General features: G+C 32.1%; 1 protein-coding gene across 5 annotated transcripts; it reads left to right on the forward strand.

The window, feature by feature from the left end:
• The first annotated feature begins 8393 nt into the window (after window positions 1–8393).
• On the forward strand, window positions 8394–15743 carry LOC111374870 (cell division control protein 2 homolog). 5 transcript variants are annotated; one of them, XM_022997628.1, is made up of 10 exons: window positions 8396–8753; window positions 10182–10200; window positions 10283–10467; window positions 10719–10839; window positions 12228–12401; window positions 12845–13008; window positions 13441–13528; window positions 13636–13689; window positions 14327–14451; window positions 15207–15742. In XM_022997628.1, exons 2-9 carry the CDS (start codon window positions 10192–10194, stop codon window positions 14414–14416), a joined length of 885 nt encoding a protein of 294 aa, XP_022853396.1. In that variant the 5' UTR covers window positions 8396–8753; window positions 10182–10191; the 3' UTR covers window positions 14417–14451; window positions 15207–15742. The 5 variants fall into 5 exon arrangements, with proteins under 5 accessions (XP_022853394.1, XP_022853396.1, XP_022853397.1 ...); XM_022997629.1 differs by lacking the exon at window positions 8396–8753 and adding an exon at window positions 8766–10083; XM_022997626.1 differs by having other exon boundaries at window positions 8394–8753; window positions 10182–10467; window positions 15207–15743.
• The last annotated feature ends 1711 nt before the right edge of the window (window positions 15744–17454 follow it).

Consider the following 17454-nt stretch of genomic DNA (forward strand, 5'->3'; position numbering starts at 1 on the left):
GAGCAAAAATGATATATATATATATATATATATATATATATATATATATCCAAATTATGGGGACCAAAGTGTAAATATTCAATAGCTTGTTCAGACCATAGTGATGATTGAAGATCATATAGGATCAATTACATGCAATTGGAGGTCAAAGGAGTGAAATAGATTGAAGTATTTGCACAAATTAATTTCCAGCCAAAGAAGACAAGCTTAGAATTTTTAGCCTCAAGTTGAGACCCATTTTTCAGATAGCAAACATTCGAATTGGAAAATTGTACTGTTTGTATCTATTTGAGTTAATTTTTCAATGCACTTTAAATTACTTTAATTAGATATCGGAAGAGAAAGTTATAATCAAAATACTAAAAACTATTTAGGGACAACGACGCGTGCTAATCAACAATTTCCTTTTGCGATTCAAACTTTTTTAAAACTCCAATTGGACGTGATTTTGACTTATTTTCTTACTCTTATAAATAGAGAACAAGGGTTACACATAAAAAAAATAAAAAATAAAAAATCCTCTCTTGCCTCTAAATACACAATAAAATCATCAAATTCATCAAGAACAAGATGTCAATACAACACTTTTGAGGAAGCAGATCAAGCCCTAGCAAAGAATTTAAGCTCAATTACATCAAGAAATTTAAGAACTCAACTTTGGACTTAAAAATCAACATCTTTTGTATTCTTTTATGATTTGGGTGATATTTTTTCATTATTTTTCTTGTAATTTATATATTAATATTCTAGACTAGATCCATATTTGTATTGGATGAAAATGAATCCTATTTGTTATTTACTTCAAATTCAAAACAAGTAGTTTAGTATAATTCTCGTATTTTTTTTGATTAATTCTGTATACTCATTGTATTATCTAATTGGCCACCAATTATATAATTAGTTGCTTGTTGTAGTATTGAGAAGTTCACAATAAGTTTAGAACACACTAAAATTAACATATGTGCAATAGATGTTGGGAGTAATATTTATCACGTGTGCAATCATCAGATAATCTAAACTTTAATACATTCTAATCATTCAAATTCAGGCTAGGACTAGATTTGGTTATGATATATTTAAATTTGGGTTGGGATAGATCTAATTTGCCTTAAAAAAGAAAATTAAATATATTAGCATTATCGATTGTCACGAACGCATGAACGGAACTTGATTACGGATCAAGAATTGAAATAGATAGTAATAAGCGGATTCTAGATCCAATATTATCATCCATAATTTGATAAAAACCAAACTTTTATTACTTTATCAGATTAATTTAGCAAAAATCAAAATCAAAATCTATCTTTTGTTTTACATAATTTGAATTCCTTACATAACAAGTAAATTTGAATTGAAATTTATTTCCCGTGGGACGATATTCCCAACTCATCAATTCTATTATATTGGATCCGATTTGATTGATATGCATGGAAAGTGTGGGGACTTCTTGTCAGCTCGGAAGGAGTTTGATGACATGATAAAGAAAGATGTAATCAATTGGAATGCCATGATTGCTCAGTTAGTATTTGTCTTCCTATTTTAACTCAAGCTTATTGGCATAAAACGTCCTTAGGTTTGATTTTTAGTGTGTAAAATGACCTCATGTTTTAATTTATTATTATTATTTTATTTCATTTTCACCCTTGTTTTCATATTTCATTGTAGAAAATATTATTCTGTCCATTTGCTGTTAGTCCCACCGTTAAATACACACCCGAACTTAGTTTTATTTTAAAAAAAGAAGGATAAAATAGTTAGGTCACTTCAGGAGAGAGAGTCTTCTTCCCACAAGAACATAATAGACACGCACGCGCAAGATTTCCATCTCAGCACTTCACATCCCTCTCGCACCCATTCTATTCCTCCCATTTTCCTATCATCTCAGATTTGTCATCTCGTCGTGGGCTACTGTATGCACACAGTTAGGGAATTTGGAGAAGGTAATTTCTCACAGTGGGTTGGTTATTTTTTATTTTTATTTTTTCCCACCACCATCAGTTAGGGCTGTCAATGGATCGAATACGGAGCGAATCTGTCCAAATCTGATCCGATCCAATCCGATAATCCAACGGATATTTGATTGTTAAATCCATATCCAATTTGCTATGTTATCGGATACTCGATCCAAATTTTTTTCCAGCAATTTTTTCCAAAAAAAAATATTTTAACTATTTTGATGGGCTCACCTAATATACTAGAAGGCCCAAATCAATTTTTTTATTCAAGTGATGCTCCTTTAGTTCCTTTTAAAGAAGATTTCTCTTGGAATGTTTTAATAATCTTCCTATGTGGGATACTACATTTTTAAAGGGTACTTTTCTTCTAATGTTTTAGTGGTCTTTCAATGTAGGATACTACTCAATTGTCAATTCTAAGTGTTTACTAGTTTATTTTATTATTTTCACTAAAAATCATAGCCTTAACAAAATTAAAATAAAAAACAATATCAATTTTAACAAAGTAAATTATTTTTGGACATATTAATTATTAGTTTTTGATGTTATAAAACAAATTATTATAGTTATTTTTATCTTATTTTAATTAATAAAAAATTAAACCTCTTTGAATATTTCAAGTAAAAATATTATACTATTATTTATTATTTGAAAATTATGCGTAAAGCATAATATAAGTTTCAAAATGGAAAAATTATGTTTAATAAATTATGATATAATATATAAAATATATAATATTATTATATTAAATCGGATCGGATTGTTATCGGATCGGATCGACATATATCAATATTTGCTCCATTTAGTTAACGGATTATCTAATTCGGATTTTAATCGGATTATCGGATTGAAATCTTAAATCCATCTCCCGTTAATTTCATTGGATTCGGATCAAAATCCAATCCATTGACAACCCTACCACCAGTATCTATTTATGGATGGTCTCTAATTTTTATTTTATTTTTTTGAATGCACTTGTAGGGCAATGAAGGTTGGCCTGTATTGTAACTTTTATTTGTTGATGTGTGTGAATGATGAATGGAATAAGAGCCAAAATGAGTTTGAATGTTGTGGGAATTTTTATTTATTTTTTTGTGGCTGAATGCTGGACAAAATATATGGTCATGTTGAACTATTTTGATTGTGACTCCATTCTCTTGCTAAGTTTTTTGTTCGATTTTTGTTCGAAAGTTGTATTTGCTATAATTATTGATGTCTCGATTTATAAATTTGAGTTGCTATCTTTGTATTGTAATTTGATCAGCGCGTTGAATTGATATGATTGATCAGTGCTGTGTTGGATAGGATGCCTACAAGATAAGACAGGGGACGATTTTCATAGACACAAAACTTAGGGACCTGCCAAACCCTTCAAAATGTAGGGATATTTTATGCAAAACTTTTTGAAACATAGGGACATTTTTTTGTAAAACTTTTTAAAACGTAAGAAAGTTTTGCACATGTTCAATTTCGAAGAAAAAAAGATTCATGGATCCATATTTGATGCTGAATTCTGGGAAAATTGAGTTTTATGATTTTTGATATTGATTTGCTATGGAGAGTAATGGCGGATGAGAGCAGATTTGGAAGCCACAACTGAAAAATAAAAAATTGTATTGGCCTCGGTGATGATGAACAGTGGACTTCAAACAATAAACGCCCTGCATTTTAGAATTATGATTTTACACACAACATTTCTGATTCAAAAACTTGATTTTGCTTCATTTGTTTGATTAATCTTAATGCTTGTTGCTATCTCGGAGTTTCGTCATTTATTACTGCTTAATTTCTTTTTAATACTTGAAAATAACATGTTTATGGTAGGAAGAAGGCTCTTTCTCTCTCTCTGTCTCTCTCCTTTTTTATTTTTTGAAGTGGCTTGACCATCCAAATTAGGTTAAATCAAATATTGGTCTTCATCGCCTTTGCTAGAAGCCATTTTGGTTTTTCCTCAGTGTGAACTGGCGGGGAGTCTTGAGGTCTCATTATCAAGTCTATAGAGTAACTTTATCCATAGTCGCTCACATGTATGTCATATAAGACCAGGGATGGAGCTAGACATTTGTCGTTGTGGGGTCAAACTTAAAATACAATTTCTTTTAGAATAACATATCATAATATATCTAAAACGCTCGTTTCAACTACATTTTGCTATGCACTTAAAAATAAAGGTTTTTATTTAAAATATTTCTCCATGAATGTTACAAAATCAAATTCAATATTAACAAAATATGAGCATAGCATCTAGATGACAGAATTTGCTATTTCAGTTGAATAAATAGTAAGAAGAAACAAGCTGAAATCAACTATTTTTTTTTTAATACTAGCAGAGACCAAAATCATACTTTCTTGATTCACACAAAATTTTATAGTTGTCTTCTTAATTTCTTATTNAGGTTTTTATTTAAAATATTTCTCCATGAATGTTACAAAATCAAATTCAATATTAACAAAATATGAGCATAGCATCTAGATGAGAGAATTTGCTATTTCAGTTGAATAAATAGTAAGAAGAAACAAGCTGAAATCAACTATTTTTTTTTAATACTAGCAGAGACCAAAATCATACTTTCTTGATTCACACAAAATTTTATAGTTGTCTTCTTAATTTCTTATTTATAATTGCAACAATTAGATCCAAACCCCATAATTTAACCGGATAAGGATAAATGCATGATTCTCCAAAAGACATCACATAACCAAAAAAAAAAATTATCCAAATGCTATATTGATAATTTCCATAATATGGCAATGCCGACTTGTTTAGATATTTATGTCTTTTTCTGTAGACTAGATAATAACTAATAAGCGATGGGGAATTGGGGATTGTAGTTGAAAATATTTCTCAAATCTCAAATTCAATTATTCAAATGAATTTTAGAATAAAAATATGTAAAATCAAACAAGTTGGGTGTCAATTTGTTACCTAAACGGAAGAAAGATCACAAAGTTAGCATAAGAAAGAAAATCCCAAAACGTGAAGAAGTGGAGAGAATGGACTTGGAGATGGAGTTGGATAGGTGAAATACCAATTAATGGGCTTGCGCAATTGGACTTGACAATAAGCAATTCGACAAGGTTATATTTAATCTTTAGTGTACCAAAAAAAAAAAAAAAAAAAACCCAAAAGTAGTAGTGAGAAACTGTACATACTATCATTTGAGTCTTTAATGTTTGATATGAATTAGAGTTCACACGGGCGTCCAGTGGCCTTCAAGAAAACAATTGATCTTCACATTTACGTGTTGAACAATTTGAAGTGTTTGTTTCCACAAGAGTTACGTTAAAATTTAATGAAATTGTTTCGTCATGACATTAAATATGCAATTATGATAAACAGTTGAAGCTTTGACCAACTACATCTAAATTGGAGGGAAATTGAAACTTCAATGATGAGTTTGAAATTAAAAATAAAATTTATTATTAATTAAAATTAACTTCGTTCGACCTCAGATCTTTTCTAATCCAATTTGAAAACACCGTATTTTACTCTTGGATGGCTGTGTGACAAAGCTTTAGATATATAATTTAACACTTTACGGTGGACCAATTCAAACTAAATCAGATCGAACTTACAGAAAAATTAATGGTTTGTTCTTCAAATCGAGAACCATTTGGTTCTGATTTCAGTTCAGTTCTAGTTCCAAAATGGAGAATCAGAATAAGAACCAAACTTATTATATATATAGTACTAATTGAAGACAACCCATTTGAAAACAGCTCATTAATCGATTCTAGGTCATTGGAGACAGTCTATTAATTGTGTATACCATAATTTTGTATTCATTTTAATCATTTAGCTTTCACTTCTTATCAATTTACACGATGCCAGGACGTCGGCATTTCATCACGTCAATAGAGGAGATTCTGTTAAGATAAAAAGGAAAAATAGAATTGGTCAATCATTTAAAAAGCCTTTCAACTATTTTTTCACATTACTTGTTTGATGAACCATTTGTGTTCTTCGCAATAGAGGAAAATTCAATAAATATTTAGAGTATTAAACGATTAGTGGTTGCTTGTAAAAGTTGGATTGTAAAAGTTTTGCATAATTCATTCTTTATTGTGGGGGTGTGCCATCAAAACTACTATAATTAATTTAGTGAATCATTATTATTACTTTGTTAGACAATCTTTTGTATAGGAATGAAAATTGATTTGTGTATTCGAATTATGACTATATTTTATTTGTTAGTTTGAATTTTTATGATCTTGGTTATTGCCTATTGGTAATTTGAACTTACTAAATATTTGATGTTAATTTTTTTTTTTTTTTAATTTATGCATATGTTACTAACTTATATATATAGTGTCAGTTAGAAAATTTAAGAAATGAAACCAAAACCAAAACAAACCAAACTAGAATGGAATAGTTCTGATCGATTTTGTTCCATATCTTCAGAAAAAAAAATTGGTTTTTTATCAAAAAAACTAGAATAATACTATTTGCAGTCGCTCACTACGGCAGTCGCCCAACGTGATATACACATGGCAGGTGGTTATTTGATACATTAATGAATAAAAAAAACTACCACATTAATGCATTAAATAATCACATGGATGCCATGTAGGACGACTATCGCAGTGAACAATTACGAATAGCATTACTAAAAAAATTATTAGTCCATAGTTCGGTTCAATTTTTTTAGAGTTAGATGAAATCATGTCCATTCCTATTAACATATTTTAATAAAAATTGATAAAATATATAATTAAGAGTTAATGAAAGTTATGATTTCCAAAATTTTATACAACAAGCACAATTATGGAAGAAAAAGAAACGAGGTAAACAAGTCAAGTCAACCGAGCGTTGTGATTTTAATTAGTGGAGCAAGTCAAGTCAATTAGAACGTAGTTTTACACTGTAAATGAACACAAAACAAAAAATTAATTTCACGTGGGTCCCATTACTTGCTTTTCTAATCCTTCTTGTATTGACTACTAAGCGTGTAGTAGCGCACGATACACATTTCCTTCTAGAGGTGCATTGACTAATCAACGAAAATCTTTATAAATGATGTAAAATTGAGACATCATCTCATTAATAATGACGTAATAATTGTGTTAAAATTATAATAATACTGCCATATTTTTGAGCTCATTACACAACCCCAACCACCATACTCACCTTTTACTAGATCGCCTGGACTCGAAAGAAAGACATCATCCATCTTCACCTTTACAAAACCCTTTCACTGTCGAATCCCGCCACCAAGCTTCCTATTCTCTATTTCGTCCATGATGATTGAATTTGCAACAAGACTACTAATATGACCTAATCATCCAAACAAGACCACCATCACTAAAGTTAATTCATGGACTCACCAACAAATTGATTCATCAGAGTCTGCTCCCTCATTGGTGTAGCCCCAAGAAAAGAAGATGAAAGAAAAAAAAAAGTTAGATCTAAATTGTCAACACAAATTCCATCGTCATGGCTACCATTACCGTCACTTTGAACGAATGTAATTTGCAGTAATAGATATTCAAAATTTACTTGTCTGAGTCCGCTCCCTGTCCAAATTTGCTTTTGATGGATGGCACATGTTGAAAATAAAAAACATTGAGCATTATATTTGGAATAATTAAAGTAAATGAGTATATTTTCCTCTTCATTTATATATTTCTTATAAAGCCCTGTTTGGCCCCTATTCTCATTCTCATTCTTTTTCTCTCTTTTATTTTTGACTACACAATCTTTCATAAAATAATATTATACGTAAATCAAAAAATTTTCATTCTTTTTCAACCACACAATTTTCAAAAAAAACATTATTCCAACCATTAAAATTTAGAAAGAATGAGGGCCAAACGGGGCAAACTCAATTGGTTTTACATTCTTTGCATTTTAGTGCCTGTTTGGCTCTCTTTAAAAATTTAAATTATTTGCTACTTCAACCACACATTCACGCAATAAAATATTCTACACACAAATCAATAATTTTTTTAATTATATATTTTTCAAAAAATATTATTCAAAATTTTTTAATTTCTCAAATAATGCTTGGCCCGTGTTTGCCATCCATTTTCTTTCATTTGTTTTCCTTATTTTTTCTACAGTACTCATTTTCAATCACATTTTTCGTTAAAATAATATTACACATAAGTAAAAAAACTTTTGCTTTTTTATAACTACAATTTCAAAATCGATCACTATTCCATCATACATTCTTCCCAAATAATGAATGATAAACACACCCTTAATTGACGCACGAAGTTTAAAAGACAAAATGGAGGTTCGTGTTGACTTTTCCATGAACGGAAAGTAGTAGTCAACAACAAGTCCTTTCGGGTGATGACAAAATTCTATATATTTCAAATAAAATTAAGATTCTGAAGGTAGGTCAAAAATATAAAGAAAAAAGGTGAGTTGACGCATCCAATGACGAGTAGTATGAAAACGTATTTTTTTTTCCTTTCCGTGTTGATTTTTCGGATGAAATCCAAATTAGAGTCGAGATCAAAACTTCGACTCGTACTGGTAGCAGTAAGGTTGATTTAAAAGACAATCTCGTTTCCTTGTATATTTATCTTCATAACTAGTTCTAAAATTCAATTAAAGAGAAAACAGAAAACAGAAGTCATCAATATAGAGTAATAGGTGAATTAGCTAGTTCTTTTTCTTTTTAAAAAAAAAGTTTTATCTGTTTCCAACTTTTTATCAAGACGAAAAACATGACGCCAGATTCCATATTTGAACCGGGGTAAAAAGCGTGATCCAGCTAAATTATAAAAGCTCGCTCGTTTGTTTTTTCATCAAAAACTCGGCCTTATTTCTCTCTCCTTCATAGATTTCTGGTACTCACTATCGCCATTTTTGCACAATAATATGCATGATAATGCGTATCTGTGCTCTGAAATTATTTATTACTGTTTGATTTGATGTTAGGTAAGTAAATTCGTCAGCTGTCTAATCTTTGCTTAAGTGAGAAATAGTGAATGTGAAGCTGCACGAGCTTTAATCTTCGGTTGTTTCAACTGTTTCTGTACCGAACATTCTTTTTGTTATTCTGTGATTAGATGCTAACTAAATTCGTTCGTTGTTTTCTCTTTGTTTTAAGTCTGAGTTAGCAAATGCGAAGTTGCACGAGGTTCGACTGTTTCTGCTTTCAACTGAATTTTTTAAGTTATGTAGTAATGCAGTGTTTGTTTTGTTTTTGTGCCTTTTTTTGTAATTGTACTATTTTATGGTTGATTTTGCTTTGTAAAGGGAATCGTACTCCGATGAACGGTTGATTTGATGTGCGCATATGCTAATGTATATGTATAGTTACGGTAATTGTACTATTTTATGGTTGATTTTGCTTTGTAGAGGGAATCGTACTCCGATGAACGGTTGATTTGATGTGCATGCTACTAATTTATGGTTGATTTTGCTTTGTAAAGGGAATCGTACTCCGATGAACGGTTGATTTGATGTGCATGACAATGTATATTATGTATAGTTACTGTTACTGTTACTTATTCTGCGGCCTGCGCTGTGATGTTAGATAAGTAAATTTGCTGGCTCTGAATTTAACCTCCGGTAGTTTTAACTGTTTCTTTCTTGAACTGGATCTGGACTTAATTATTTAAGTTGTATAATTGATTTTCTGAGTGTTATTTTCTTGTCATTTTTCCTCTATAACGTGAATTGTACGAAAATCAATTAATTTTGTCATAAAATTTAAGCCATTTGGGATGAATTTATAAATGTATTAAAAATCAGTGGTAAATAAATGGATAGTCCTCATGGATCTATTAGAACGTGGGATTGAAAATTTATAAATTTGCCAAACAGATTGAATTGAAGCCAAAAAGAATCTATATTTAATTTTCTGACATTGTATCTAAACAGAATGCTACGATCTGCACCTTCAAAGTTTAGGTGAATATACCATCCTCGCTCAAATTTTGACATATTTCTCAGATACTAGAACCTATATATTAATTTATTCTTGGAATTGGTCCCAAGTAACTCTGTCGTGTTTTCACATAAAACTCCAAAGTAACAAACTAATTTAATTCAGTTTTTAACAGAAGACGAGTTGCTGTTTTGCTCTTCTTCCCTTCTTGAATGACTTATTAGACTTTCTCTAATCACTTTTCTCAAAAAAGTCACATTGTCCTCTGTGTTTTCATATAAAAGGTGAAATATTCTAAATATGTTCTAGTTTTTAACAAAAGACATATCTATAATAATTTTTTGTTATCTACTGACCTTTTCATTTTTCTGCTGCTGACCAGTGCAAATTAGATGGAGAAGGTAACCAGTTATGGCTTTATCGTTGGTTTTGTCCCATTTGTTTGTGCTTGAAAAGGATTGTGATGATATAAAGTTCGAACAGTATGAAAAACTTGAGAAGATTGGCAAGGGAACTTATGGAGTGGTGTACAAGTGTCGTAATTGCGAGACCAATGAAATTGTTGCTCTGAAGAAACTGAAGATGGATAAACCAGACGAGGGAGTTCCTTACACAGCTGTCAGAGAGATTTCTCTCTTGAAAGAGATGCAGCATGAGAACATAGTAAGGTGCAACAATAGTCTCAACTAGTCTGGTTCTTACATATTTTTACGGAGGCAAAGATGAGATATGAAGAGTCGACTGCGAAGTACAAGCTTGATCTTGCTGCCTTTTTAATGAAGTTAAATTGATTTTTTGGAGTTTTCTATGATATTGTTGATCGAGATGGCTTGTGAGAACGTTCTTGCTAAATTCACAGGCTAGTTACTTCAAGTTTCTATGATATTTTCAGTAAACTTTCTCAGTTATTTGGTGACAGGCTGCTGGATGTTGAGCACACTGAGAAGAGGTTGTATCTTGTATTTGAATATCTGGACTTGGATCTGGCGAAACACATGGAGTCTAGCCCAGAATTCTCAAGGAATCCTCGCCTTGTTAAAGTAAGTGTCCTTTTTCTGTGCACTGGAGGTCTACGAAATGATACTTCAAAATTAAGTTCATTATCTGCTGAGAATTGTTGGTTGATGAATGTTTAATTTTTTCATCGTTTCAGTTAGAAGTTAACAACTCTGTTGAGTTTGAGCATAAAACTGTTGGAAAAAATGGGTTGAGCGGCTAATTTTGGCATAAAATTTGAGAGGGACCCAGTTGGTTATTTTGGAAGTTCAAGATTGATTTGTGTTTTTCTCCGTGAGAACATTGAAATCATGTATTTGCTTGCCACAAGTGATGTCCTGGTAAATGAGAAATTGGAGCTTAAATTGTTCCGATTGTAGGACTTTATGTGTTGGAGGGAAACCATTTAAGGTTTGTCTCACATAGGAAAATTATGAAAGCAAATAACACCTTAAATAGAATTACATTTTGAAATTGTATGATCATATGTAGTATAAAGACTCTCCCTACGTGCGGCAAGGGACAAATCTAATCGAAATAAGTTGCGGATGTGGAAATTGACCCCTTAGAAAAGCCTACATTTTGCTAATTTTTTCCTCCAATTGACCGTTAATATACGATTTAATGACATTCATGGAGCTAAGCCTATATAAGCAACTCAGTTTCTACCATTCCTCACAAGAACAAGAACAATAACAAAAAATACAGTTTCTGCATACTGCATAGTCATATAGTTTTATGGTCTTGTTCGAATTTCTTTGGTTATACTGTTCTGATGCAAGTTCGGTTCAGTAGAGTAGTATTTGAGGTGCTCAAATTCTACCGTTCTTCTGTTGTATCTTGGGAGACAGATGTCCAAATTAAAAGTCGAGCACCTACAGTGAGGGTACAAATTTGTTTTAAGAAAATTGTGTTCACACTGGCCTTGATTAAAATATTTTCCAACTTTTGGCTAATTAGTTTACTCATTTTGTTTTATTGAAATTTAATCTGCTATATTTTGTATAATATCCAAGTCTGCTGCATATACAGTAAATTGCATATACGATATACGGTATGCGTAAATACGGTATGTTCCATATACGGTATGCGTAACTCCAGTATGTTGCATATATGGTTGCGGTATGTGTCAATCCGGTATTTGTTAATCTGGTATTCATCCACTAACATTTAGTCCAACAAAAACTTCCCTCACTTTCTTTGTTTTACTGCTTTATTTTTTGATGTAATTGATATGTGCCAAGGAGGCATGCAGATGCAGCGGGGGTGGGCTGGTGTCGATTTTGCATGTGTCGTGTGAATGAGGGTTTAGAGATGAGTAAACCAAGTTGATAATTCTGATTTATATCCTGAAGTGTCAAAGAAAAGAAATTCTGCAGATCTAGTGCTCCCAAATCAGTGTTGTGATTTTGTCACATTTTAAATTTTGCAGTTGTTTCTGTATCAAATACTACGTGGTGTAGCATATTGTCATTCTCACAGAATCCTCCATCGAGATTTGAAGCCTCAAAACCTGCTGATTGATCTTCGTACTAATACATTAAAGCTTGCAGATTTTGGATTGGGCAGGGCATTATCCATTCCTCTTGGGACACTTACGCACCAGGTAAATGTTGTAGAACTTGGTACTGATTCCAAGCTTCCATGACACTTGCGCACCAGGTAAATGTTGTAGAACTTGGTACTGATTCCAACCTTTCATGGAGACTGCTATTCACGGGTTAAAATTTAAATCATCTTGTCTCTATTTTTACATTTTTTTTACATGGGTTCTGATTTCATTCTGCAGGAAAAATCTGAACAATGAGAAACACTATTAAGTAGCATTGTAGTAGTACGTTTTTTTCCCTGGTGTCATCATAGTCTGCTGTCAATTCTCTAGTGATCTAAACGGTCGATTCTAATCATAAATCACAGGAAAATAGATACCAAAAGTAGGTCATGTACTTTGTGTGTCATTAGAATCTTCATCTCTCAAATAAAAGTTTCGAAAGAACTCTTCACTTAATATCTAATTTTTCATTTCTTACAACTGATATTCTTTTGCAGATGGTTACTCTATTGTACAGGGCCCCAGAAATACTACTTGGATTAAAGAAGTATTCTACTCCTGTTGATGTTTGGTCAGTTGGTTGTATATTTGCTGAGATGGTGAACCAGAAGCCCTTATTTCCTGGGGATACTGAGATTAAGCAAATCCGCATGATTTTCAGGTGCCACAGTTTTTCCAAGCAATGATGCACATAACTCTTCCTTTGAGATCATTTTTAGCAACTTCATAAGCTTTTAATGACAATCACTTCAGCAACTCAGAATCTTGGTGTTTTTAGTACAAAATGACTACAAAAATGCTTTCAGAACTGTTCTCTTTGCTGCATTAGATGACCCTACTTTGCCTATGTTGTTATCTGATAAGTTACTAAGCACTCATTGACAGTATTAGGGTGAGCAATTTTAATTACTTTATATGTCTATCTTGCGTCAAGCATGCACGAATTCTTAAATTGTACTGGTTAATTGTTCAGAATCAGTTAAAACAATCTCAACAGATTTCAGCAAAATTAATTGCGATCATCAAATGCATATTTAATATTTTAATTCATACTATTAATTATTCATTTCATATTTCTTCCTTTATACTGAAGTGTTATGGGAACCCCTAATGAAGATACATGGCCTGGAGTCACAGCTCTGACCGGTTTAATATATAAATATCCAAAATGCCTGCCTAAGGTTGTTGGCCTCAGCATCAATTCTTTTTCTCTTTTTTCTTTTTGTTAATTACTTGATTGATTTTTCTACAAGATACAAGCGTTAACTGGTGAATGCTCTATCTACAGGACCTTGCTACTGTGGTTCCAAATCTTGATGCAGCTGGTCTTGATCTCCTTGGTGTAAGTTCATTTCTGTATTAACATGTAATATAAAAATATGAAAAGTAGTTTAGATTCTGAATTCGGGGCTATAGCCGCTATACAGACTGCCTTGAAATCCTTCTTTGGAGCACTGTACATTTATCAGTCGTGCACTTTGCATTTACAGAAACCTGTATGTGCACATCCAAATGCAATTATGAAGATGATGGATTCTTCTGTTTTAGTCAGATATTATATTGAGCATGGATAATACTAGAGCATCATTTAGCTCATGCATTCTCGCATATTTATATGGGATATGGACCAAAGCTGGGGTAGTTACTTATTAGCAATACCTTTAAATATCTTTCCAAGCAGTTGATCCGTTAGAACAGTGCATTTAGCAATGGTTTACTTAACAATTGCGAAAACCCCTCAGCCACAAAAATTTGTTGTGCGTTCTCATCCAAATATGATCTTTATAAATTCTTCATGAAAGTTTTGAAGGCTACTTTGTTTCTTTGCTCTTGATCTTGATTATTGAATTGTTCTAACATGCTTAATACTTGCAACTATAGCTAAATTGCTGTAGACCTTCACATTGCAATTTTTCCAAAAAAAGAAAATTGATTTGCAAATTGTGGGTTCTGGGTTCACTGTTGTGTTACTATTACAGAAAATGCTGTGCTTGGATCCAATAAAAAGAATCACTGCTAAAAGTGCTCTTGAACATGAGTACTTCAAGGACATCGAGCTCATCCCCTGATTCAGTTCCATTGATCCCGGTGCATATATATATAGGTATGTGCTATCAGTTATACAAGATAGTTAATTAAATAGTTAGCAATATATAGAAACATTCCTTCTGGAGTAGTACTTAATACGATTAAGAGACATTCAGTTATAGCCATTTCTATTCCTTCAATGTACTCTACGAATAAAGGAATGCATAGTGTTGAACATGGTAAAATGAGAAACTGAAAGATTTATACTGAAATGTTACTGGCACAGGAATTATGGAATTCCCTGTTACCCAAAATTTAATTTTTCAAACTCCATTTTGGTTTGACTATCATTTTTTTCCCTCTCCCCTTTCCTACTTGAAAAATTTGTTAACATCGTCCTAAGGTATGTAAATTTGGCCTCTATTCTCTTCGATAGATTAATATGGCGCACCATTTATTCATTTAAAAATTTCGTACCTCACATCACAAACCATTATCTATGCCATATAATTAAATCTCACTTCACATCTTTCGTGTTTACGGTGAATTTAAATTCTTGGTTCTCTCCTAGAAAATTTATTTTGGTTTGAAAACTTTCACGTACTATTAGACAGAATCATTGTTTTATATAAACATTTTTTAGGTTTATATTTTATTGAAACTCAATAAAAGTTGTACAAGTAATAAAATATCTTTACCAGAACATAATCCTATCTTGCGATATCAGAACCAGAATATAGTTCCGCTTGGCTTTAATGCCAGCAATCTTTCTTCACTCTTAACGAATTTATATTATATCATTATAAGGATTTGGCCTTTCTTTTATTTCAGCCATTTATGCTTCTGGGACGAGGGAGAATAACACGACCATGTTGCTGGTGAGCGATTGCAGAAACACCCTCTGGCTGATGTCTTTAGATTACATATGATGTTACGGTGTATACGGCTTATGCTGTGTGTTTCATCATCATTCCCGACGTCAACAACTCTGACCTGAAAATAACTCGCTAGCTTCCTCCTGAGAGTCGTATTCTCTTGTTTGACTTGCTGGAACATCCCCACGCATCTGTAATAGCGGGCAGGACTTGACGTCAACATTTTCTTTGTTTGGCATCAAAACTACTTGAATAATTGACAATAACGATTGTGTGAATATAAAACGGCATAAATACATAGGATTTGTAGTCAAACAAAAGTTCCCTGCTTGCAGTATTCTAGAAATTGTGCGCATTCTTCTGTACTTTCTTTGTGCCTACGCTGTAAGAAATAAACTTTGCTAGTTTTCGATCTAACACAACCATCACTTGGATCTAGAATAAAATTGGATTGCTATGCAGTATTTGACCCCAGTAAACTGTGTGTTGAATAAGATTTTGATTTTTTTTCTTCCTTTTTTTTGTTTTTGTTTTTTAATACTATCCAATAAGTCTTTAAATAACAACAAAAACATTTTTGCTTGGTAATTGAAATCTTAGAAGTATTACATATACGCGAGAGAGAGAATATAAGGATGTTCTATTTTTAGCACATATTTGGTGGGAATTAAAATTAGATTTTTAGTAGATTTTAATAGATGATGAAATATGTGGTTAAAAAATTATAAACCCATAAAACATGTGGTTGAAACTAATTGTTTACTTTGACTTGGATTAAAATCTAAATTTTAATCGGTATCAAATATGGACTTAATAAAATTTATTAGTGTAAAGGTGTATTGGATTGATTTTATAAACAAACCATGTCAGACCTGATTATTTTTTAAAAAGGCTGTGTCATGCCTAAACAAGTGACACCTCTACATAAACTTAATTAGAGGTTCGAGAGAATATAATTGGATTTTAATTTTAATAATATTAATTACAATAAGTGATTGTTGTGATTAGGACAAGAACCCATGGTGGATGATTTTTCTACTCACCGACCATTGATGAGTTGATCTTGCTATAATAGAAGAGGCTACATCTTGACTGAGATCAAGACTCTGGACAATTTGTATTGATAATGGTAATAAGCAAACTGAAAATTGGTTAAAATGTAACTTTTATATTCTCATATAGTCGTGTTTGTAATTAAATCAAAGTTCGTCAAGCCGATTCAATAAGAAATAGAATTACTCTATATCTAGTAATACGGGAATTTATAGGTGCTTGTGCTTTGCTAGTGTTGAAAGTGTCAGCCTGATTCAATAAGAAATAGAATTCATCTATATCAAGCAATACGGGAATTCATAAATTCTTGTGCTTTGCTTCTGTCGAAAGTGAAAGCAACAAGTCAGTAATAATGAAAAATAATATCAATAAACAAGTTAATAAAAACACTAAGAGTGTGTTTGATTGATATGTGGCTTATTTGTGAGCGGTAAAGATGGTTGTTTGTGAGTGCATTTTAAATCACAAATTTATGAAATGGAAATGTAGTACAAAACCATAAAATTAAATAAGAAAATTAAAATAAGAAGGAGTAGAAAACGAAGATTAAATCCGAGGCAAGTGTATTCACTCTCTCCTTAAGACAACATTGCCCCGCTACGGTGCTCACGGTTGGCGGCAATTGTCTCCCAAGATACAACGGATTCGATTTGTGGTAGTAGCACTTCAAACCACAAATCCGGCGAACTTTTGACGTAGTTTCCCCTCTACAAGGAATATAATATATGAAAAGAGATGAAGAAGAAGAGAATTGCAATTTTGAGAAGAATGAATGCTCAATATGCAAATGGTGTACTCTCAAAGTCATCCAAGGGGTCCTTTATATAGAGAATGGAGTGGTGTGATGAAAGGATTTGAGCCAAACCATGCAACGTTCCGAACAGGTGCCACTATTCCAAAACCACAATTTCTCATTCATTTTTGAATTGGTTTATTAATAAACACCATTTCCAACAATCCCCCACATAAATGAAAATTCGAGTACATAAGTATCATGCAATGCAATGATGATGCATTATGCATTGTAGAGAGTAAGCGGAAAAACACTGCATCAGGTAAGGTAGCTTCTGACTTTGAACCTCCCTTAGTGAAATACTATCGGACTTACTCGGCTAATTGGTGAACGTGATGTCTTGAACCATTCAGCCTTT

Source organism: Olea europaea, unplaced genomic scaffold (assembly GCF_002742605.1).
Source record: "Olea europaea var. sylvestris unplaced genomic scaffold, O_europaea_v1 scaffold1301, whole genome shotgun sequence".
Lineage (NCBI taxonomy): Eukaryota > Viridiplantae > Streptophyta > Magnoliopsida > Lamiales > Oleaceae > Olea > Olea europaea.

Excerpts from the sequence above, each read along its gene's own strand:
- LOC111374870 (XM_022997626.1), top strand. The coding sequence starts at position 10,211 with ATGGCTTTATCGTTGGTTTTGTCCCATTTGTTTGTGCTTGAAAAGGAT. Across the intron at positions 10,468-10,718 it reads CAGCATGAGAACATAGTAAG|GCTGCTGGATGTTGAGCACA; the intron begins GTGCAACAATAG and ends ATTTGGTGACAG. Across the intron at positions 12,402-12,844 it reads TTGGGACACTTACGCACCAG|ATGGTTACTCTATTGTACAG; the intron begins GTAAATGTTGTA and ends ATTCTTTTGCAG.